At 36.0% G+C, this 25433-nt stretch overlaps 1 protein-coding gene across 4 annotated transcripts in view; it reads left to right on the plus strand.

The window, feature by feature from the left end:
• Nucleotides 1-25433, plus strand: part of slc66a2 (solute carrier family 66 member 2) — a 62571-nt gene that overhangs the window by 19406 nt on the left and 17732 nt on the right. For all 4 annotated transcript variants that reach the window (XM_073931546.1, XM_073931547.1, XM_021468290.3 and 1 more), the window contains one exon: nucleotides 15468-15684. In XM_073931546.1, the coding sequence (XP_073787647.1) occupies nucleotides 15468-15684 (217 nt within the window). The remainder of the gene's footprint in view (nucleotides 1-15467; nucleotides 15685-25433) is intronic.

Below are 25433 nucleotides of genomic sequence, written 5' to 3' on the forward strand. Positions count from 1 at the left end.
ATAAGTGTATAGTAAAGTGTGTTGTTAAATAAGTGTATAGTAAAGTGTGTTGTTAAATAAGTGTATAGTAAAGTGTGTTGTTAAATAAGTGTAAAGTGTGTCGTTAAATAAGTGTATAGTAAAGTGTGTTGTTAGATAAGTGTATAGTAAAGTGTGTTGTTAAATAAGTGTATAGTAAAGTGTGTTGTTAAATAAGTGTAAAGTGTGTTGTTAAATAAGTGTATAGTAAAGTGTGTTGTTAAATAAGTGTATAGTAAAGTTTGTTGTTAGATAAGTGTATAGTAAAGTGTGTTGTTAAATAAGTGTATAGTAAAGTGTGTTGTTAGATAAGTGTATAGTAAAGTGTGTTGTTAAATAAGTGTATAGTAAAGTGTGTTGTTAAATAAGTGTAAAGTGTGTTGTTAAATAAGTGTATAGTAAAGTGTGTTGTTAAATAAGTGTATAGTAAAGTTTGTTGTTAGATAAGTGTATAGTAAAGTGTGTTGTTAAATAAGTGTATAGTAAAGTGTGTTGTTAAATAAGTGTATAGTAAAGTGTGTTGTTAAATAAGTGTATAGTAAAGTGTGTTGTTAAATAAGTGTATAGTAAAGTGTGTTGTTAAATAAGTGTATAGTAAAGTTTGTTGTTAAATAAGTGTATAGTAAAGTGTGTTGTTAAATAAGTGTATAGTAAAGTTTGTTGTTAAATAAGTGTATAGTAAAGTGTGTTGTTAAATAAGTGTATAGTAAAGTGTGTTGTTAAATAAGTGTAATTACTATGACACTTCAGCAAAATCTCTTTATTTTGTGGGAAATTGGACTCAATTATATAAATTCAAGACCAGCAATCATACTACAATGAAAGATTATGACTAAAATTTATAAAGGTCACAGCCATCTTAATTTAAGTGTCTAGGCCTTTGAATGACTTCAGCACATCATAGCTCTTCTTCAGTCTTTTCTACTGTTCGCTGACTGTAATGAGTTTCTTAACTTAAACAGGATAGTTTTTATTACAGAGATGATCAGTCAGGTTTAGTTCAGGACTCTTGGCTGGCCATTTCATTATTTAAAACCAATTATAAAAATGTCAATGCACAGTCTGCATTCTGAAATTATGCCTAAAAGCAAACATAGGCTATTTGTAGCATTCATGTTGCTAACAACATGCCTCAGTAATAAAACCAGAAAAAAGCTGTTTCTACATTTCCCTGTTATTGGTTTTAGGTTGTCATGTGGATTGTGTCATTTCATTTTCCACTCCTATTGAGTTTTGGTTCTAAAGTCACACCGCATTAAAGTGTCTGAAATTTTCTGATGCCGCCAGAACTTCATCAGAGGGAAAATTTGTTCACAGGAGCCATTAAGCGGCTGTTAGCGAACATATCTGTGTCAAACCAACACGTAAAGACCGCAGAGTTTGGCTTATGATCATAAGAAACTTTTAGGATTTGCCTAGACAACCAAATCGTGCCTGAAATTGCACAGTTTGTGCAGGACTTTTAAAAGAGCTTGCCTAAAATGAAAGAGATTAACACCAGTAACTGTGTTTTCAGTTTTCAGTTTGCAAATTTAAGCAGAACCTTTTTTTAATTTTTTTTTTATTTCCTTTGGCTTAGTCCCCTGATTTATCAAGGGTCGCCACAGCGAAACGAACTGCTAATTACTTTGGCAGATGTTTTTATTCTGTGGGTGCCCTTCCAACCTAAACCCAGCACTTAGAGTGCACTAACTCGTAAATCCCCAGCATTGGGGAAAACATCCCCCATTACCAAAAAAAAAATTCATTGGATTTACAATTTTTTTTCTCTGAGTAAATGGCTCCAAGCAATTTATATATCCGCTAAATTAACCACCTATTTTACCCTTTTTTCAAGATTTAGGAGAAGTATTTTGTGTCTCCAGAATGTGTCTGTTAAGTTTCAAAATACCCATTTTTTATTATTATACTTTCTGAATGGTACATTTGAGCTTTTAGGTCACTGTAGCTGTTTTTGTTGCCTGTCTTTAATGCAAATGAGCTGGTTCTCCCCGCCCACCATTCCCACATGCATGTCAGAGCCATAGAGATTGCTTTAGCCTTCACCTGCTGCGTCTCCCGTCAGATAAACAGCACAGTGACAGACAAGAATGAAGCAGATCTCTCTTACTACAGTAAGAACTTTCCCAATGATTATTTGATGTATTTGTTGTGGAGTTCATTCAAGCATTTCTGCAACGATGAGTCACACACAATGTTGTTACAATGTTTGCTCGCGCCCACACACACACACATGCATACATATGTTTAACTTTACACTCTTTTGCATGGCAAATGTGACAGGATACACGTTAATATGCGCTGCTGTATGGACATCCGTTATGTTATTGTAAAAAATAAACCGGATTTAACGTCCACAAATCGGGATTGAAGCATCTGAAATGGGAGGGTTTTGAATACCATTTTAACATCAGAACATTAAACAAAGAGACTTATTGTCTTTATATCAGTCCAATGTGACTGTGGACACACTATACCAATACACAGTTCTGTCCAAACAGCTTACAAAAGATAAGTTTCATCATAATAGTCCTTTAAATTCAGGACATAAATTGTCTGCAAAAAAAATTAAAAAAAAAAAATATATATATATATATATGTTTTACAGTACTTTGACCTTCTGGATTTCCTTTTCAGCATAATTATGATCATTTCTGTGTTCTTATTGAGTGTGCAATATCTGTCCAGGTGTTATGCGAGTCTCACCCATGCAGATCTGCATATGACATATACGCTGGTATCCCAGCTATCATGGACGTCCCATTGCGTTTGAGCCTAGCTGTAGGTGTTGTCTTTTCATCCGTTATCAGTGTTCTCCAGACGATCCTGTTCTCAACAGTGACTCCTGCCACATGGAAAGCTATTTACAGGCCCTTAATTCCTAACATACCCCCTTCCTGTATGGCCGGTGAAGGGTAAGAGACAGTGATGTGATGTGAATTCTCTTTATATTAAGGCATGAGACTGGAGAAGGTGCAGCATGACAGACATGGTACAGACACAGAGCAGCTTGGCACTTTTTGAAGGAAGTCTATAAATATCCTGCCAAAGGCTTGCGTTTGAAAAGAGGAGCCGCTTCCTGTGAAAGGACAGTGTGAATCGGTCAGTGTGAGATCGTATGCAGTCTTCCTTTGTCAGCTTTTTCCTCTAGGGTGCGAATGCTGCTTACTGAGATGAGATGTAGCACATCAATAAATCATAATGTTGATGCAAAGCCTTGCAACCAAAAGAAGTCGGAGGCTTTTGCATCATACATAACCGAAATGAGAAAAGTTAGTCAGCATTTTGTCCGAATGGACCCCATTTTTTTCAATCAGTTTATGCTATTCTACAGAGAAATCTTGGCTTAATTTAACTTTGGAAAGCAGAACTTCTTACCTTTGACTTTTGCTGCATATGCCTTTCTAAACTGATGTTAAATACATATAATAATACATAATATATTAATTGCTTTCTTATATGTAAAGAAAAATATTACATGTTTATTTTAATCAAAGCCATTTGAATGTAATTTAATCAATTGGATGATGTTTTGTCATTTTTGACCTTTGTTTTGAGAAAATTTGTAAAATAAAAAAATAAATATTAATTTAGTAATTGAATGTATTCAAATGTAATGTAATTTAAATTAAATTAAATCTATTAACTTTAATTTTGTGCACAATTTATCAGTTCATTATATTCAAGTCATATTCAAGATAGTGACCTATTTGTTTTAAAGGATACCTATTTTACCTTTTTTTTCTCCAAGATTTAAGAGTCTTTTGTATTTCCAGAATGTGTCTGTAAATTTTCAGCTCAAAACACCCATCAGATTGTTTATTATAGCTTTCAGACTGTTAGAATCTTCTACTCTGAGCACAATGTAGCTGTTTTTGTTGCCTGTGCCTTTAATCGTAGTTCTCCCCGCCCACCGTTCCCACGTGTCTGTCAGGTGTGCCTCAATCTCAGGCTTCGTCAGATAAAAAGCACAGTGACAGGCATGAAGCACATCTCGCGTAACGTTTGTGAGAAACACTACAGCAAGAACTTTCCCAATGATTATTTGATGTATTAGTTGCGGAGTTAAGCCTTTCGTTGAGTCATACGCAGTGTTGTTACACACAAAGTGTAAGTTCACGCACACATACAGACACACACATTGCGTGCATTAACCTTGCACTGTTTTTGCGCACAAATGTGACAGGATACACGTTAACATCCACTGCTGTATGGATATCCGTTATGTTAATGTTCAAAATAAACAATTTAACCAGGATTAAAGCGTTTTCTTTTATAATTGTACTGACAATTGGCAATCGCTGTAATTAATTACAAACATTAATATGCACTATTTAAAAGACTTTTTAAACTTGTAAAACTCATTCTTGATCACATTTGATGATGATTGATGATCACAGAGAGCTTAACACATCTTTTAATCCAAGTTCCTTTGTGCACGTCTTGTCTTTTTGATATGATTATACACATTACCACGGAGACATGTTAATACGCGGCTGTCAATCAGTTCAGTGGGTGGGGAAAACCGCACTTTTACGTCACGTTGCGGTGGGCCTCAAAATAGGAGCGATTTGAATCTTATTTTAACGTCAGGAAATAAAAAAAGAAGAGACTTATTGTCTTTATATCACCCCAATGTGACTGTGGACACACTATACCTACACACAGTTCTGTCCAAACAGCTTACAAACGATGATTTTCATCATAGGTGGCCTTTAAGTTAATGTCATTACAAAATGTAATAAATAATTTGTCAGATTTTTTTTCTGTAATAATTTTACATTGAGTTATGACATTGATTTAATGATTTGAGTAATTTATTTAAATTAAATGAAAATTTAATTAAATTTCAATTAAATTTAAAACTTTTTGTAGTACGTTTCCATCATGGAAATAAAAATAAAGTTTATTGCGTAATTTTTTTTCACAATTTTAAATTTATATCACATAATTGCAGCTTTTTTGTTTCCCAGAATTGTTAGATAGAGTCAGAGTTCTGAATTTACACCTCAGAATTTAGACTTTAAAATGCAAAATAGTTTTCTCGCAATTTTGAGTTTATATCTAAGACTCATATATGCAATCTCAATTTCCTGTAACTTTTAGTTGCGACTTCAAAATTCAGACTTGATTTAATTCACATGTTAGTTTATAACTTACAGTTCTAACTTCATAACTCTCAATTTTGAGTTTACATCTCACAATTCGTAGAAGAAGAAAAAAATAGCAGAAATCCCACCGCTTCTGGATGGTCAGCGAGTCTTCCACATATTCATAGTGGCTCCCTGATGACTGCAAATTATATATAATATTACAATGGTGTTTTTGCCATAATCCACTGACACTGAAAGAGACTTAATATAATAATTCACTTTTCATTCACTCATGAATTTACATTGAACTATTTAAAGCTTATATATTTTGAAGGCTGTTGGAAACAGGTAGCCATTGACTTCAAAAGTAGTTTTTTCCTTGTTTGGATGCCAATTGCTACCAGTATTTCTTCACAATATCTTCTTTTTGTTGTCAAACAGAAAAAGTAGAAACTCAAAGATTAAGAACCACTTGAGGGTATGTAAATGTTTGTAAGATTTTATTGGGTTAAAAGCCCTTTAATTGTCTAATCATTTCTTTGGATTTTGGAGTGAAGAACATAAAATACGGTGGCACAGTGGCGTAGTGGTTAGCACTGAATTGAATAAACTAAATTGGTCGTAGACTATGAGTGTGTGTGAGTGTGTATGGATGATTCACAGTACTGGGTTGTGGGTGAAAGGGCATCTGCTGTGTATAACATATGCTGGAATAGTTAGCGGTTCATTCCGCTGTGGCGTCCTCTGAATATCCCAGAAATCTGGAAATTTCTTTGGGCAACTTAAAATGTCAGTAATTGTGCATTTGTATCACACAATTAAGAGTGAAAAAAGTCAGAATTCCAACAAACCTTGCAAAAACCTTTAAGAAATTTTCTATTCAGTGTCAAAAACAGGCTTTTACATCGTACTGATGTATGACCAATCAAAAAAAAAAAAAAAAGAAAGATAATGTGTTGGTTAGATAGTTATGTTGCAGCATTGTAGTTTCTCATGACTTCAGTAGTCTACTGAATTTGAAACACTGACTAAACCAGCCTTGATCAGTCCTGCAAATATCACACACGTCTCTTTTTTTGAGAACTCGCTTTTGTCCTGCAAATTGTCTTCCGGTCTCTTTCATAATCTTTCTGTCAACCTAAAAAAAACTTCTCACACGCAGACACCCTCCACACCTGTCTTTTCCGTCATACCGCAGACGAAAGCACCGCAATTGATCTGATTTTAAAATGTCATCTGAAATGCCAGTGTCGTTAATTATCAATACTTCAATAAATCTGTTTGAAATGTCATAAACTGGCCACCGTTCTCCTCCGATGGTGCGTAAGATAACCGTCTGCGGGCTCAAATCAGCGCACTCAGGTTGTCAGACTGAGTTTTTCAGAGCGATAACATTTTATGACTCTGATAACAGCTGCTTTAATCGCAGTTTCATCTAAGACCTTCACAGGTGAATCGATCACATAAAGCCTGTTAAAAACATGTTTGAGGATTAATCAAATGAAGACCTTTTTAATAATATTCAGATTTATTTGACAATTTCAAAAACTTAAGAAAATTATTTTTTAAAATCTGATGTTTTCAGTCTAATTTAAAAGCATATGAATGGCTACTAGGGTGCGACGGATCCCATTATGTTTTTTGAGTCATGGATTAGAAAACCTTTTTTAATCAAGAAAAATGGGAAAAGACAAATTAAATGTAATTTTCATCTATTACAAGAAAAGCAGAACAAGAGACTTTTGGTTTAAACCCCCAACCCCAAGAATAATGCATAAATTTAAAATTTTTCTGAATTTTTTTCTTTTAGAAAAAGACATTTGGAAGAATATTGGAAACATTTTACCATTGACATCCATAGTATAGAAAATGGAAATACTATAAAATATGGAAGTCAGTGGTTATAAATTTCCAACATTCTTCAAAGTATCTTCTTTTGTGTTCAAAAACAAAAAACACTTCCCACACTTTTTTTTAAAGTGCTTGAAAGTACTTGAATTTCAGACATATGCATTCGAGACCTGGAAAGTATTAAAAACCAGCATTTTAAAATGCTTGAATTAAACTTGAAAACAAACAAAAAAAAAAAAATGTTTATGTATTTATTTCAACAATTGTACTGTGCTACTGTCAAAAACAGAATAAAAAAAACTAAGAAATTCTTGATTGAAAAATCTTACATCTAAATATTTTACAATAACAATGACAAATAATGTCCAGTTGATCAATATTTCAGAAACCACATTTGAATATTACCAGTAATTTTTTAACACATTTCATTAAAAGTCTTTGAACATGACTGTTTAAAATAATGTAAATTTCTGAAAATTACTCCAGATTACACTAAGAGTAAGTGAAATGTTAGATACAGTAAATACTATAAATGACAAAGATGCTTGATTTAAAAATTAATAGTGCTTAAAGTCATTGGTAGCACTTAAATCTGGCGTCCATGAAAGAGTGAAAATCCTGAAAAAACAAAGTAGTTTGGAACATATGAAAGGTTAAATGTTAACATTTTTGAGTAAACTGTCCCTTTAACATGCCCCCTGATTGATGTAAAGCACATCTGTGTAATTAATTATTTAAAAAATATCAGCAGTACATGTCTCTGCTATCATTAAAAATTTAAGAATAAAGTTAAAAAAAAAATTAAAGTAAAAAAAAATTGTTATGAATTCATGGATCACGTGCATTGCTGAACTGTGTGTTGTGATCTGCATGGACCGTGGATAAACTTCATTGCACATCCATTGGCTAAAGGATTAATAAGCTTAACGGAAACGTATGTAGTCAGTTATAATGCTCAGTTAAAAAAAATAAATAAATAAACATTTAAATATGCTAAGCAATGTACACAGATCAAAATATTTGTCACAAATTGACATTTTTTATTCATTTTCACATTTGACTTCAATTGCTACAGCTATAACCATGTTCAAAACCTAGTTCAATTGTGCAGAAGCATTCTTTCTCCTGCTAATCATTTCAATTGTGTTTTTTTGCCATATTCCACTGACACTGAAAGACTTTTATTTTTATATATATATATACATTGAAGGCTGTTGGAAACAGGTAGCCATTGACTTCAAAGGTAGTTTTTTCCTTGTTTGGATGCCAATTGCTACCAGTATTTCTTCACAATACCTTTTTTTTTTGTTAAATAGAGACTCATAAAGATTAGTAACCACTTGAGGGTATGTAAATGTTGAGTACATTTTAATGGGTTAATAGCTCTTTGATTGTCTTATTATTTCTTTGAATTTTGGAATGAAGAACATAAAATACGGTGGCGTAGTGGTGAGCACTGGCGCCTCGCAGCAAGTAGTTCTCAGTCCCAGCTGGGTCAGTTGGCATTTCTACATAATGTTTGCATGTTCTCCCTTGTAGTTGGCGTAGATTTTCTCCTCGTGGTTCAGTTTCCCTCACAGTCCAAAGACATGCGGTATAAGTGAATTGAATAAATTAAATTGGCCATAGTCTATGAGTGTGTGTGTGTGAATGAGTGTGTGGGTAATTCCCAGTACTGAGTTATGGGTGGAAGAAGGGCATCCGCTGCATAAAACATATGCTGGAATAGTTAGCGGTTCATTCCGCTGTGGCTTCCTCTGAAATTGAAGCCAAAGAAAAATGAATGAATTGTGAACTTAAAATAATTAAATATGTAAAAAATTTAATTAAATAAGTAATATTGAAACAAAAACATTTAATATGCACATTTCTAAGTGCTTTTAAATGATTTAAATCTTTGCAATACTTGTAGATGTAACCTTTCTCTAGAATAAATACATATTCTGAATAAATTGAGCAGCATGAACTGCTTTATAACTGCTTTTCAGTATTGAGTGTGAGGTTTCTGTCAGTTTTTGTGGAGATCAGATTTGCTTCTTCTGTTTCGCATAATGCATATTTAGCCAGGCAAAGCACTGACCTCACTTTCTCCCTCATTATCCATTTATTATTGTCTCTGCATCAAATATTCAGAATGTTTTCCAGGGTTGCATAATGGGAATTAATGCCGAGTTGATTTTTTAGAATTGCTTGTGAGGAGCGGTTGGGATAATAAGTCATGACAGAGAGTGGTAAAGTTACTCTTGTGAAAGTCTCGACAGTCACGCTGTTCTCTGTGTGGGTTGTGATGACATGACCGGCCACGTTCATTACTGTAATACCACTCATACCCGATGCCAAGCACAATTACTCGATCATGCCTTCTCCAAAATCTTCTTACAGATGTGTTAAGCATTCTTGGTTATCGCTAGGGGTCTGTAATAATGACACATTTTTAAACAATAGTCTGCTGTGTTTTTGTGCTGCCACTAAAATTAGGAATGTCCCAATCAAGTTTTTTTTGTCTTCGTGTCCAAGTTATTTAAGTTTGAGAATCTACCGATACCGAAACCCGATCGGATACTTCTATAATACATAAAAAAGAACGAAGAAACAGATCCAGGATGTTCTTTATTTTTTTATTTGTTTCACCTTATCTTAGCATTCCACAAAGAGCACTTCTGTGAGCTTGAAAAATCAAGTAATAAATAAAAATAAATTCTTCACTTTTGGACTTTAGTGCAACAGTAAATAAATAAAAAATCTAATATAAAAACAAATAGCACCTCAACTTAAAATTCCCAAAAACATTTACATATCTGACAGTTTGCTATGGCAATGTTGTTGTCATCAACTTTATAATACCTCCAGACATACTTTCCGCTTCAAGCTGCTTCCATGTTCTGTCTTGCCGGCTTTTAATCAATAGCGTCTCCTCGACAAAGTGATGTCATGCCACACGCATAACTATAGACGTGTTAAAAATAATGAGAATATATACACAAGTAGCAGTGTGCATAGCAAATAGACATGGTCCTTATAAATCAACTGCATAGTTACAATCTAAACAACTACATGAGTACAAACAGCAAGAATATTTGTCAAACAGTAGGCTGTCCCCTGGTTGATGCTGACTGTATGTGGGCGGAGTAATACACAAAGGTGAAGGTTGAAGAGGTATTTGTGTGCTGTTACTGGCAAAATATCGCACTGCTATCTGCCAATCAGATTCAAGAACCTGACAGAACTGTTGTATAAATATATATATATATATATTATTGTATTATTATATATTCGAGTCCTGATCAGGAGGTAACGTCTGATTCCGATCGAGTCTGAAATCACATGATCAGGCCCGATTTCCGTGATCGGATCTGGACATCCAGATCATAAAACAACCAGTAGGTGGCAGCAAGTCCCTGTCCAAATAAGTGAATAGTTGAATTATTCATTCAAAATCATGTTTTTTCCTTTATTTTACTTTACCTGAACATGTTTCCCTGCTTGTGCTTGGCAAATAGGGCTGGTCAAAACATTCTAAACGCAATATTCAATGCAATATTAAACAAATGTTATTTTACAAAAATATTGTAAAGGACGAGTCACTTCTTAAGTGAACAGCCATGTTTCTTTCATTCATTCATTCATTCATTCATTCATTCATTCATTCATTCATTCATTCATTCATTCATTCATTCATTTTCTTTTGTGTGCCACTGTGTCACCCAGCCATGTTTTACTGATGCATAAAAAACAAGCATGATAACAATATAAACAAACTAAAAATGAATACAATTTATTATCAACAGCACTTTTCTCACACACACACACACACACACACACACACACACACACACACACACACACACACACACACACACACACATACACACCAGTCAATTTTACCTTACCCAATTCACCTATACTACATGTATTTGGATTGGTGGGGGAAACCGGAGCACATAGAGGAAACCCATGCGAACATGAGGAGAACATGCAAACTCCACACAGAAATGCCAACTGACCCAGCTGGGGCTCGAACCAGCAACCTTCTTTCTGTAAGGTGATTGCGCCACCCACAGCCCCACTGTGTTGCCCAACAGTACATTTAAAAGTTATTATTTTTTAGCCTTAAAAATACTAGTGTGATTAAAAAGTTTTGATTAATTAACAATTACAGAAGCAAAATATTTTGGTAATGAATACTGAAGCTGTGGCACTTGCATTATACTCTTATAATAGTAAGAGTGTGTTTCAGGGTAAGACAAAAACACAAAGATGAATTTGTAGTTTAATTGAAGTTTAATATACACGCTATGAATGTAGTTGATGTTATGATTGACATTTTATAAATATAGTAAAAGTAAAATTTACTATAGTAAGTAAAATTTTGGCATTTCACTTGCAAGTTATATGTTTTAATTGGCAACCGTGCTTTTTATTTAAGTTGTGCTAATAAACCTCCTGAAATCTAATTTTTTAGAGTGGTAAGAATTTTTTTTTTGTGTGTGCAGATTTACATGCTTGATGAAAATCGATGCAAAATTGTCACCTCGAGGGACTTCTGTTGGCAAAGAACTTCCCCCTGCCGATTTCTCATCGACTTTTAGTCTATTGAAGATTGGCACAAAAATTCACCCAGTCTGATCAATAGGAAGCTGGTTTTGGCAATGTCCTCTGTGTAGGTGGTCCTCTGTACATCAGTACATTGTACTTGCACTTTTAGGGCTAGTGGTTTGTCTAAACTTTGTTTCAAAAAGACTTCAGCAAACGCTGCTCGCTAAGTAATTGAATAAACAGAGATTGCAGAAACTGAGGGCAGAGTTTTAGATGTGATACGGTTTACCCAAACAAACAGATTTCCTAAACACTTGTTTCTAATCTGCGCCACCCCCTCTTCATGGTGTTTTGTGAGCACAGCTGGCATCCAAAGAGATGCGCAACCAAGCAGTGAATTGCTGGAATCATGTTTTCCAAATCCACCCCTACAGTTATTTACTAAATATGTGTTGTTGTTATGGCTTCAGTCCAGTCCAGACCGTTCATAGCAGTGCTTTTATCTGGTCTTTTGAGTCCTTCTCTTTTCTTTCAGCTTTGTCCCATATGCCTTGGCATTTTCATGACACTCTTGATGTCACTGTGGTCCTCGTGCTTTGGTTTTGGCCTCTGCTTGTACTCCGACATTTTCATTGCCGGTTTATGAGAGTAACCGCTGTTGAAGCTCCCTGTGTGCTTTGATTAGATATGCTCTTCTCATCCACCAGTGGATGGCTGAGAGCTGACTTACAGGCTTATGAGTTCCCAGAGTTCAGCCTCCATCGATAGAAAGGCCAAAATAATTGGTGAAAGTGGATTATTTTGGGCCAGAATCCAGTCAGACTCAACCCTGCTGAGTTCTCTTTGTGCTGGGAAGTGGATACTCATGAAAAAAAGCTCCTTTATTACTTTTTAAGAGGGTCCTAGAACTGTTTTTACTTCAAGGCCCAGATTTTATTCTGGATATCAAGTGGTCATCCGACATACAGTTGAATTCAGAATTATTAGCCCCCTTCTTTTTTAAATATTTTCCAAATAGAGCAAGAAAATTTTCACAGTATGTCTTATAATATTTCTTCTTCTCGAAAGTCTCATTTAGTTTATTTCGGCTAGAATAAAAGCAGTTTTAATTTTTAAAACACCATTTTAGGGACAAAATTATTAGCCCCTTCAACTGTAGATCCAAAAGACAGCAAAATGTTAATGATTTAATGCTCCTGGTCATCGATTTAGTGTAGCAAACCCATTCACAAGAATTAAAAAAGGTTTTTGAGGATAAGCAGAAATTGCACACTCTGTTCTGGACATAGACTGTGAAAGATATCAACATAGTATTCATGACATCACCCATAGGTTTCTTAAGAGCGCAAATGAAGCTAGAATTTGGCTTGGCCAACTGTCGCCATTTTATTTGCACGTCTTTGCACTGACCGGCTGTAACCAAAAAAGGCCAACGAGGTGGAGTGTGAGTGAAGCTACAGATGCCTGCTAGCATTTTGCTTAGACTGGCTTTTTTTCAGAAGAAAAGCTTAATACTTCATTACCAATGACTCGTTTGTGTCCTGACCACATGTTCTTGGTTGTGTACTGTTTCCATAAAGTGTATAGTCTTTTTAAAACACTGTTGTTATACATTGAGCCACTAAACATTGTTCTTATGACATTTTTCTAAAGGAGGAAAATGTGAATTTATTCCAAATACTTCAAATAGTCAGTGTTAGTAAATGTATGACAACATTTGCTGTATGACAATGTTTAGATGCTAATCAGCTAATCAATCTGTCAGGCTCTTGAGTGCATTAAAGCTTGAAGTAAAATTATAAATGATAAGTGATCTTAAATAAAACGAATACATTTATAGATATGGAATACAAGTATATAATTTCACTCACCTGGAAAATGGAGGCCACTTTGAGAGCACAATTAAGTAACCACCATGCCATATTATCTGATACTTGTAAGAAATAATTCCAAAAGGTAGTCGACTGTGTAAAGTTAAATAACAAAACTAAAATACGATGTATATGTCGAGCTCAGCAGCTAACCAGCTGGAATCAGCTGAGGTGATATGACGGCAACCAACGAGACCTAGCTCACTTTCAAGTGGCCACGCCCTTAATTATGCTGATTTAATATAACTTATAATAAACAAAACAGATGAGGTGTAAAAAAATTTCACCCCCTTACAGTTGTCATAAAGGATAATATTAGCTATTAGTTTTTTGTACCAGGCTGTAAACACCTTTGTTTCTGCTGTAAAGTTGGCCATTTTAACATTGGTGTCAATACAGGTGTGCTCCATTATGGAGCCAGGCTTAGCGGAATTTCGCTGAATTGCACTTTCAGTTTTCTCCGTATTAGCTTCACTAGGAAGAGCAGGATTTTGCCACTTAATTCAGGATGACATCGATCATCAATACCATTCAAATATAGTTTTTGTTGAAAATAAATGTGTACTTGTAATCAGCAATAATGTATTAAACTCAAAAATGTGACCAAAAAGGTTTCAATTAAATTAAAGTACAAAAAATGTATGTTGATATCAACAAATCAGCATATTAGAATGATTTCATGCTGACATTAAAAGTCCACATAAACCTGAATTTGCTTCTGGCTTTTATTTCAGAATGATGACGTGCATCCAACTTAAATGGAAAATTGTATTGTGGGTGTGGTTTTAATTTTTTTGTGCTCCTCCATTCATCTTGCACTTGCAGCAAACTAATGGTTAAAGGGGTGTGACTAGGCATATTTCGGCCAAGCCATCAAACTGATGGTAATAGACCAGGCCTGCTATTGCAAAGCAGAAGCAAATGGTTAGAATTTGATTTAAAGATGACCAAAACAGTTTTTTTTTTTTTTTTTTTCAATAGATGATCATGACCTTATATGGATTGTTCACCTTAAGACAATGTGCCCTAGTAAAATAAACATTGTATACAATGTGTAGCTCCCTGGTTCAGTAAAGGATTGACTCTTTCACTGGTGTTTTCCCATGATTTATTTTCAGTGCAGCATTCACTTCACTGACGCCGTCATCTACATCAAACACCTTACACCGTAGGCCAAACACCTTGCACCATACACCGAACACCGTAAGAGCTTGTATATAAAGAGAAAATTAAACCAAATGTAAGCAAATATGAAAACCGTATACAAAGAAACAGACATCACTTAAACTCAATGTACAAACTCAATACAAACAAACAAACATATTAAACGAAGTGTCAGTACCTTGTTCTCCAATCAAACCAGAAGCTAAACCTTTTGTCCGTTGCAGACCGCACAGCTGAGACGCCGTGATCATGTGCGATCTTTCTGTGTGTCCGTTTATATGCGTAATGGTAATTAATTCAAAATAAAAGATTTCCGCTTTTACAATAAACACTTCATAACATAAATACCAAAAATATCAAATATACATATAATAAAGAAGAGAGAGAGAGAAAAAAAGGACATATATACACCATGTCAAAGTTATTAACACAATGTAGTCTTTAAATACTTAATTAATAAATAAATGTATGTATACAAGAATATAGTTATAAGTGTGTGTGTGTGTGTGTGTGTGTGTGTGTGTGTGTGTGTGTGTGTGTGTGTGTGTGCGTGTGTGCGTGTGTGCGTGTGTGCGTGTGTGTGTGCGTGCGTGCGTGCGTGCGTGCGTGTGTGTTTTATATTTGTCAGTAAGCATGAGACATCTTTCAGAAACTCTGGTAATCCGTACATAGTGCAAATGTGTGGAAGGTTGTGTAATTACTTATCTATTTGTTTGTAATTTGTATATTTTCCTCCAGTAATCCTCTCAATACAGCTGTAAATCACTGTGTTCTATCATGTCTGATCTGTTTTTAATTATGTATGTGACATTGATTCATCCCTTGTTCCATACTAATATACCTTTGAGCATAATTCATGCATACTTGTTGATTCCTTTTGACATGTATTATGTTATATTGCTTTTAATACTCTCTCTGTCTTCTTGATTTGCAGACTTTGACTGGAACTACTTCTGGTCGTGGAGTCGTTTTGTGGATTACCTGCAGTGTGTACTGGCATTCACGGTGCTGGCTGCCTATGTGACGTATCTGCTGCTGGACTCGGTTCTGTTCGTAGAGAGCCTGGGTTTCCTGGCTGTGTTTACTGAGGCCATGCTGGGAACACCACAACTCTATTGCAACTACCAAAACAAATCTACCGAAGGCATGAGGTTTGTACTGGTAATGTTCGTACTCTAAGCAGGGTTTGTACGGATGCTGAAAATGCTTTAACTTAAATCTGGTGTTTTTAACATTTGAAAAGTGCTGAAATTTAGGACATTTAGTGCTTGAAACGGCTTGAAAATGTAATTGTGTTGCTTTCGTTATAATTTATGTTATTAAATAGGTAAAAATTATTAACTATTAAAATAAAATATGTATTTTTCTTTTGCAAAACTCGGGAGCCTGTGCATGTACATGTTGCAAGATCTCCCTTCTTGCATCTGTGCCCTTTGAAATTAAATTTAATATCAATTTAAAAAGAATGACACATTCAAAATGTGAGTAAATGAAAAGTGCTTAAGTTTTACTTTGGAAAAGTTTTAAGAAACTTGTCTAAAAAAAAGCTTCATTCGAAGATATTTAATGGCAGTGGTGTGCAAACTAGGTCCTTGAGCGGCATTGACTTGCACAATTTAGCTTCAACTTGCCTCAACACAGCACAGAACTGGTGTTCAATTGCACTGAAGGAATTTTATACCATGGTGAAACCGCATGGCCATGATGGCTTTTGTTTTGTAGCTTGCTTTCGAAAACACTATTGGTTGGTTTAGGGAAGGGAGTAGGTGGGTTAGACAATATCAGACTGATATATTATGCATGACAACAAGTGCACCGCCTTCTCTCATTGAAGCATGTGAGAAGCACATTGAGATGGGCAGAAATGTACACAGCAGCCTCAAGTAATGCCCGTATGAGAAAATGCCAAATTGCATTCTGTGTTTGACATTGTAAAAAATGTAAACGGCGGCCTCTAGTGGATTAGTAAAAACAGAAACTGCAAGAAGATGTAGTCCAGGGAGCCCATTTTTCGGTTCTCAAAAATGTAGCCCTGGGCACATATTTCCAATGATCCTGGCTTAAAAATTCCCTTTACCCTTTCGTTTGTACTGTGGTCCCCAAAACAATCTTCATTTGCGAGTCTATCTTGCACTTACCTTTACGCATCCAACCAAAAAACAATTGAGACACATCTACTTCTTCACATGAACACACAAAAGCTAAGAGCTAGAGGGAGTGGAAGGGCTAAGGCCCCGTATACACTCGTAGCATTTTTAGAATGAAAACGATCAGTGTCCACACTGGCATTTTACCTAGTGTTTCTGAAAAGATCTCCATCCATACTACACTGCTGAAAATGCACATCACGTGACCACACATGGCGGATGCGGATGTCAGAGCTCCAGGCAGTCAGTGGGTACTTTGAGCACAGAAACTCATGTGAGATCTGCACACGTCAGACGGTGATCAAGGATCTACCACTGGATTTAATCTCACTATATCTGTTAAAAAGGATATTTAATTCATCTTGTTGTCTATATCTAATGATATATTCCCCAACTTTCGTCTTTTGAATCTATTACTCTCCGGTAACGAGTTTTAGCAGTGTACAAAGATAAGTTCATATATTAAATTGTGCAACCAGGTACAATGACTCTGCATATTTGACTGTTTGCCTTTACTACCTATAACTTATAAACTTATTGTGTTATACATTTATAACGGCACTTGTACACGGAGACTATACAAAGACATAAATGATTTTGTACTCTCTGCTTGGTCTGTGTCCCGAGTTGTACATGTATGGCTGAATGCTCATTCCAGCTTAGCTTCTCTCTCTCTTTGTCTGTCAGGCTGTCTGTTGCAAAGACAGAGCGTGGGAGCTCTTGGCTCCGCCCCCTTGTTACATTGGCCAGGAAGCCGAAACTGTGAAGCAACATGCCCCTAAAACAGCAAACTGTGTGTAAACGCTACCAACATGACACTTTTGAACGCATTATAATAAAAACATCTGAACCGTGTGTTAAACTGAACCTAAACTGGCACACTCAGAAGAACAATAATATTAATATTAAATCATTAAAAAGGGTTAAACTATGTGCCCTTTAAATATTCTAACTTGGGCTTATTGTGAAATGGCAGACTTCGTTCTGGTGAAGCATGCAGGACTTCTCCATTTAGGAGGAAACTGAAATAAGATTTCTTAAAAACAAACGTTACTGTTATGACTACTTTGACATTTTTACATCTGCTCAGTCTGTTTCCAGTGAGCAAGTACAGAATCCTCAGCTGTATTAGAGGATCATGGGAAGTGATAAGTGGCAGCACAGTCACACCTTGATGTCTGCTGGTTCAGACTTTCTGCTCAACTGGTTTATAAAACACTGTTGCTAAGCTACAGGAATCAAACATAGTCTTACATATACGTTAACTGGTTTAGTGGATCTTTTCAAATGTATTTATGTATTTGTTCCTTTGCTATCTATTCGATTGCACAGCACAATTTAGTAAACGAGCTACAGTGTTCGAAACAAATGAATAAGACCAAAATAGTAATTAGGTAATGTTTCATGGTGACTATAAGATGCACTGTATGTGTGTGAGAGGCGTATTATCTTGCATAACCTTTTGAGAGCTGCAGTGTGTGTGCTGTAAAAACACATCCTGTCATTGTGACTTAGTGTGTTTGGTAGTGTCTCATACTGTGAGATGCCATCCTCTTCTCTGTTTTCAACATTTGTGCTGTGTGTGTGTGTGTGTGTGTGTGTGTGTGTGTGTGTGTGTGTGTGTGTGTGTGTGTGTGTGTGTGTGTGTGTGTGTGTGTGTGTGTGTGTGTGTGTGTGTGTGTGTGTGTGTGTGTGTGTGTGTGTGTGTGTGTGTGTGTGTGTGTGTGTGTCCATTCACCCGCACAGATTTGATGGCACAAGCGGGGAGCTGCCACTGGCAACATGCCAGTGTGATGGGAAAAGGGTTGCTGCCTTCTCGCACTCTGTGCGTGTATGTGTTTGTGTGTGTGTTTAAACATCTGTGCTGATAGAGCCTGTATTGCTGTACGTCTGTAAACCTGTGTGTATGCAAACAGGGTTATTTGCATATGCTTATGCTTATGTATTTTTTAATTGAATTCTGCCTCTGCTTTTGGGTAGAGGCAATATAAAGTAGAAAGGATATATGAAATATGCATACACAATTGCAAAGTTTGTCTCTTCAATGGTCTTCTATGCTGAATAAAAATAGCCTTTTAAAAAAAAATAATTCACTAAATGTAGTGTTTAAAACATTATTACAGTTATAAATAAATTTTTCCTGTGATTTCAAAGCTGAATTTTCAAAACACGTCTGTAGGCACATGTGGTTGCACGTGTTACCATATCTCCAGTTAAAACGCACCCTTTCGGTTAAAGGGTAATCAATTATTTTGAGCGTCCCTAAAGGCAAAGCAAGGGAAACGCGTCGAAAACAGTTTATAAGACTGCCCAGATGAGTGTGTGTGCTGTTTATATAGTCCTTGAATCAGTCCATGAACAGCTTCAGCTGTGCGTGTTTGCAATTAGTGGAAAACAAGAACCGGTGTGTGCGAGGTGCATGCTGGGATTTCTTTAGTGTGGTGTGTGTGTATATCTCCATTAATCCGCAAGAATTAATTTGCTGGAGATTGTGACACACATGATCATTTAGAAATCATTTTTACTTGTGGTTTGAAACATTTCTTATTATCGTCAGTGTTAAAAACTCATGCAAATCAGTATATTTGGGTAACATATTATACATTGCATTTGTCAGATTCATTTATTATAAGAAAAATGTTTTAAAGTTGAACCAGTTGGCATTTCTTTGTGTTTGCATGTTCTTCCTGTGTTTGTGTGGGTTTCCAATAGTCCAAAGACATGCAGCATAGGTGAATTGAATAAACTAAATTGCTTGTTGTATATGAGTGAGTGAATGTGAGAGTATATGGGTGTTTCCCAGTACTGGGTTGTGGCTGGAAAGGCATCCGCTGTGCAAAACCTATGCTGGAATAGTTGGCGTTTCATTCCGCTTTGGTGACCTCTGAAATAGAGACTAAGCTGAAGGAAAATTAATGAATGAATGTTTTTAATTTAACTTTCACCTAAATAAATAGTATTAATAAAAAACAACCACTTTTCAATGGAATATTAAACATCTCCCTGGAAATAGTTCATTCTGATTGGTCAAATGTTATATCCTGGATTAAATCAGTTAAGTGCCTCTCATATCACTTCACACTCTGTATCATCTTCTTACATGATAAAGTCATTTCAAACGTCATAAACCAAACCTAATTATATAATAAAACCATTTCAGCTCACCACATAATAAAATAATTCAAGCCTCTCTGTTGGGGTTTTTAGATATCTACCTGTCATATTATCTTGGAGTGTTTATTTAGCGACAGTGATTTGCTGACTGCATATTTTTTTATATAATGTTTGTTTTTCTTCACTAAATCAATATGTAGATTTACATGAAATATTGATTATGTTGCTTATGGTTTAGCTCTAAGCTTGTAATATGAAAAATAGCCCTGATAAGCAAGGCAAATTCAGTATAAGTACATATTCCTTCAAAGTTACTTATTCTTCCAATATTATAATGTCATTCAATTCTACCAGTTTCTTTTTTAACTCTGTTTCTGCGCTCTAAAATGTTGTTTAAAAACTGTATATTTATTGTTTATTACATGATAAATTGATGTTAAGACGTGAAAAAAATTGATCATGTGACATCACAGCCCATCAGAATTTGTGGATGAGATTTCTTTAATCACTATTAAATAAATAATCAAAATCAACTTCCAACAAAACTCATTTCAAGGCTTCAAACTCAAGCCTTCCTGTAGTTTAAATAGGAAAAAATCGTGCTTTCAGTGCCAAGGTTATGTATTCCATTCCCAGGTAAAGCAGGGACTGATAAAGTGTGTACATTTTAATATAATGCAAATCACTTTTTATTTAAATTTCTTCCAAATGCCTAAATGTAAATGGTTTTTACATTGCGAAAACCTCTTGAATGGCCTGAGGGTGAACAAATATTTTTTTTTAGTTCTGAACTATCCCTTTAAACAGGGAACAGCTGAGGTCTGAAACATCCAGGCATACATTGGTTCACCCAAAAAAATGTTTTTTGCTCATTATTTACTCACCCTCAAGTGGTTTCAAACTAGTTAGAGCTTCTTTTTCTGTTGAAGACCAAATAAGACAATAACACGCACATAACCGGTAACAAGAACATTGGTAAATTACAGAGCCGTGTTTGTGCTCCAGGCTCTGCTAAATTTTTTAGCACTACTGAAACAAAACCTGTTAATACTGTATAATCTAGAGTCTAGACGACCAGCGGAGATGCATTAAAAGTTATATTCATATCAGATATTTTTAGATATACGTGTAGTCGCCATTATCTTTATGTCTATATGCAGCACACTAAAGAATGACTTCATGTGCATGCTCACTGCACTAACAAATTGTAAGGCATCTTGTGGCAGAGCTTGTTTTGAGTTGATTCAACTTTTAACCCAAATAATGCACTCGACTTGATTTGAGTTCTACAAAAGCTGTGCAGCAAGTTGCCTTACTATTTTAAGATATCAACTTTTTGTCTTCTATGATTTTAGTGTGGCGGTTCATTCTGCTGTGGCGACCCCTGATTAATAAAGGGACTAAGCTGAAAAGAAAATGAATGAATGATTTTAGTGTATTCTGTGACTCAGTTTGTGTTTACCAGATCATACAAATGTGGCATGCATATTACACTGTTTTCACATTTTTCCATTTTTATGTTGACTCATACATTACCTGAAATAATAATAATTGATGTACTAAAACATTTAGATATCTTGAAAGAAAAAACACAATCATTGCTGTGTTGAAATCAGATTTTTCCAAACATTTTAACATATGACACTCAAAATAACAATGCTAGTGACTTGCCACCTCCACTACGTCTTCTAAGCTGGTGGTAAATATACAAATGTTTTATGCAACATCATACACACACAACAATAGACTGATTTCACACAGCCAGCATTTTAAAAGCAAAATCGAGGCTGCAGTGGGAAGAAACCTGTAAGTATTTCCTTTTAGTACCGTGTACAACACTATTACAGACAACACTAGAGCCCCTTTCACACAGTGATACCGGTAAATATCTGGAAAATTTCCGGAAAGACTTTACCGGTATATTGAAAAAAGCGCTGTTCACACAGGCGAGGACGTTACGGAAATTTTCCGGAAAAGAGCATTCACACATCCATTCCAAAATACCGGTAAATTCTGACATCATTCACCACAAATGAGCTTTAAACGGCTGCGCTTGTATTTGTAAACATTTGACTAAATTACAAACTCTCTGGATGATCAATATTGTAAACAACTTTCGCAGGATCACTTTCGCATGTCGAGATGTTCATAATATGTGCGTGTGCAGGCGCTCATAGGCGCACGCAAAGCTTGAAGGTAAACAAACAACGGCTTATCATAAGTATCTCATCGATGATTATTTACACAGTTGGCATTAAGAAGAACATATAAACGTGATCTGACTAACTTCTAGCAGCTAAATGTGTCTGGAAAAATATTCAAAGGCTTTTATCCTCACAAACCGCGCGGACGTAAATGCGTCTGACTGTTGTGATTGGCTAAAGCAGACGTCTCACGTCAGCACGTTCTAGACGTGCACGCGCTTATTACGGGAATCTTCCTTCTGCATTCACACAGCGCAGCATTCCGGCAAATTGCCGGTAATGTTACAACTTCTCTTTCCGGAAAATAGCCAGAACGAATTTACCGGTATTTTCAAAAAGGACCTGTTCACACATACAACCTTTCCGGAAAATTGCCGGCAATTTTCCGGAAAGGTCTGTATGTGTGAAAGGGGCTTAGGTCGGGCTACAGAAGACTGCATTGTTTTATCACTCACCAGGTTATATAAGTTGTACCAGGCAAGCGTACTCTCTAGTGTTGGGTGGATAGACTATACCATCATCTATCGCAGATGGCCGATAGACATCATGATGCTGAGCCGGCATCCTCCGCCCCACCCCGCCCTGTCGCAGCAGCAACCTGCCTGCAAAAAATACACACTTAGGCCCCGTTTACACTTATACGTTTTAAAATGGCATGTTAGAATGAAAATAATCCACGTCCACACTGGCGTTTCATCTAACATTTTTGAATTGCCCTCCTTCCACACTACACCGCTGAAAAGTGTGACCACACACAAACACACACACACTCTCTGTCATGGTGCAGCGTATGAGCGTGTCTGAGCTCCAGCAGTCAGCAGGTGCTTTAAGCTCAAAACCCCAGAGAGCAGTGCACATCCGACAGTTTATCAAGGATGTACCACTGGATCATTTCTCACTATAGTTGTTAAAGGTTATTATTTAATTAATTATCTAATAAGTTACTCTTCAGTCATTTGAATCTATCAACATGTCACAGCGTCAGTACACTGCTTCAATCATTTAATTTCACGCTTGTGCTTAGTATTATTAGTGAAAACCTCAGATACTGTTGGTTGGTTCCCGTTGGTTGTGCACGTTTTATACCAACCAAGTTTGATGACGCCATTTTAATGAATGCCTATTCATGCCATAGTCCCACAGAAAAAAGTGATTGACAGGTGGCAATTTGTGTGTAACTTATCTTTATTTATTTATGAGTTGGTTATGGGAAAAACAAAGGCCATGCGGGTCAGGTGGTTGAAACGATAGGCTACAAATAATTATTGTTTTATGTATTAATTAAATTAAACTTAACTAAAATATATTAAAGTGATGTTTACACCATATCTGCATTTTGAAATCACAACATCAGCTGGAGGTTTGTAGTCCACAGCATGTTGTTGCAATGTTTACAGTGCTTATCCTATACTTCTAGGTTTCTTCCCACCGCAGCTCATGTTTGTTTTTTAAAAAAGCGGCTGTGTGAAATAAGCATATAGACCAGGGGTGTTCAAACTCTGTTCTGGAGGGCCAGTGTCCTGGAGAGTTCAGCTCCAACCCTAATCAAACGCACCTGAACCTGCTCAAACTCATAGCACACATACCAACTAGAAGCTTCCTGGCAGGTGGGTTGAAGTTGGAAATAAACTCTCCAGCACACTGGCTCTCCAGGACCGAGTTTGGACACCCCTGATATAGACCTTTAAACAAGCTTAAGCTTACTGACAGCACAAAAAAGGCAACAGTCTAATAATTGTTATAGTAATTTATTCATTTGTTTAATTTTAACATTAAACAATCATCCTTGTCCAATTCCTCATCCTCCATGTTTAGTTTTGTGACCTGTATTTATTTTTAATGAGTGAGCGAGTGTAAATTTATCTTCTGCAACTGAAACTTTTTCTGTGTCATAATATGACATAAGCAGGGGTTTTATTCCAATGAAAAAAGATCAAATAGCTGATGGCTGTTCATGTAGATGTTGTTATTTTTCAGAATCAGAATCGGTTTTATTGCCACATGTGTTTACACACACAAGGAATTTGTTTTGGCTACAGAAGCTTCCAAGTGTATGTAAAGTGACAACACAAAATAAATATGAGAAAATGCGACACATTAAATAGAGATACAGTTAGTCAAGAAATCTAGATGTTGAATTGTATGGACATATTTGTTATAAATGTTAAAGTTATAAGGTGCTGTGTGCAAATGCGTATGGAGAAAGTATAACCCACTTTTATTGCACAGTAGGGGAATGTTAACTGTTCAGGAGGTAGATGACCTGAGGAAAGAAACTTTCCCTGTGTCTGGCGGTTTTTGTGCTCTGTAGCGCTGACCGGACGGTAACAGTTCAAATGGGAAGTGTGCTGGGTGTGAGGGGTCCAGAGTGATTTTGCAAGCTCTTTTACTCACTCTGGTGGAGTACAGATCTTGAAGTGTAGGAAGGGTTGTGCCAGTGATTCGTTCAGGATTCAGGCCTATTCGCTGTAGTTTACGAAGGCCGGTTTTGGCAGCTGAGCTGAACCAAACGGTGATTGAAGTGCAGAGGATGGAATGGATGACAGCTGAGTAGAACTGTACTAGCAGCTCCTGTGGCAGGTTGATCTTCCTCAGCTGATGAGGGTAGTACAGTCTCTGCTGGGCTTTCTTCACAATAGAGTCTATGTGAATGTCTCACTTCAGATCCTGAAGAGATGGTGGTGCCCAGGAACCTGAAGGACTGCAGGTGGACTAATGTCCACTATCATCTTCATTGTTTTGAGCGTGTTCAGCTCCAGTTTGTTCTAAAGTTGGCTACTATTTTTTATCTTTTGCATGTTATGGATAAAATATGGTAGTTCTAGTAGTAAAATATAGTAGTTTTTTTTTACAGTTGTTCCCCCCACTTTAGAAACCACTGGCCTTAATGATGACAGAATTTTAAAAAATTGTGTAAACTATCTCTTTAAGAACGTCTTTTATTGCTGACTTTTCTTTATTTGTTCTGTGTTATCTTGTTTCCATTCCCTGAATGTCGCACAGAGCCCAAAATAATTTATGTGACAAGCACTACAGTCATATCACATTCAGATCTGTGTGAACCAGCACAACCACAAATCATTTATCTTCTGAAGTCAGCCTTGAATTACAGACTAAATTCTATTACGTTTTTTTTTTTGCCCCCCTTTTTTGTCACTACACTGATTAAAATGAATGGTAGAACTTTCCATCTTTATTGCCATTTTTTTCCATTTAGCATTGTTAGTCATTTCAAACTGAGCCTTTTGTGACAGTATTTTGTTGTCCATCAGTTAAATAATGAATCGCAATGGGAGGGAAAGTGCTGACTCCCACAACTGGCCTTATAAGGTCCATTGCCTGGTATTTGGAGTTGGCAAAACCCTCAGTGCCTTATTTAGTTGTGTGAATTGTCTCCCTGCCGCCCTGCAATTGCACCCAACTCTCATTTTATAT

Source organism: Danio rerio, chromosome 19 (assembly GCF_049306965.1).
Source record: "Danio rerio strain Tuebingen ecotype United States chromosome 19, GRCz12tu, whole genome shotgun sequence".
Taxonomy (NCBI): Eukaryota; Metazoa; Chordata; class Actinopteri; order Cypriniformes; family Danionidae; genus Danio; species Danio rerio.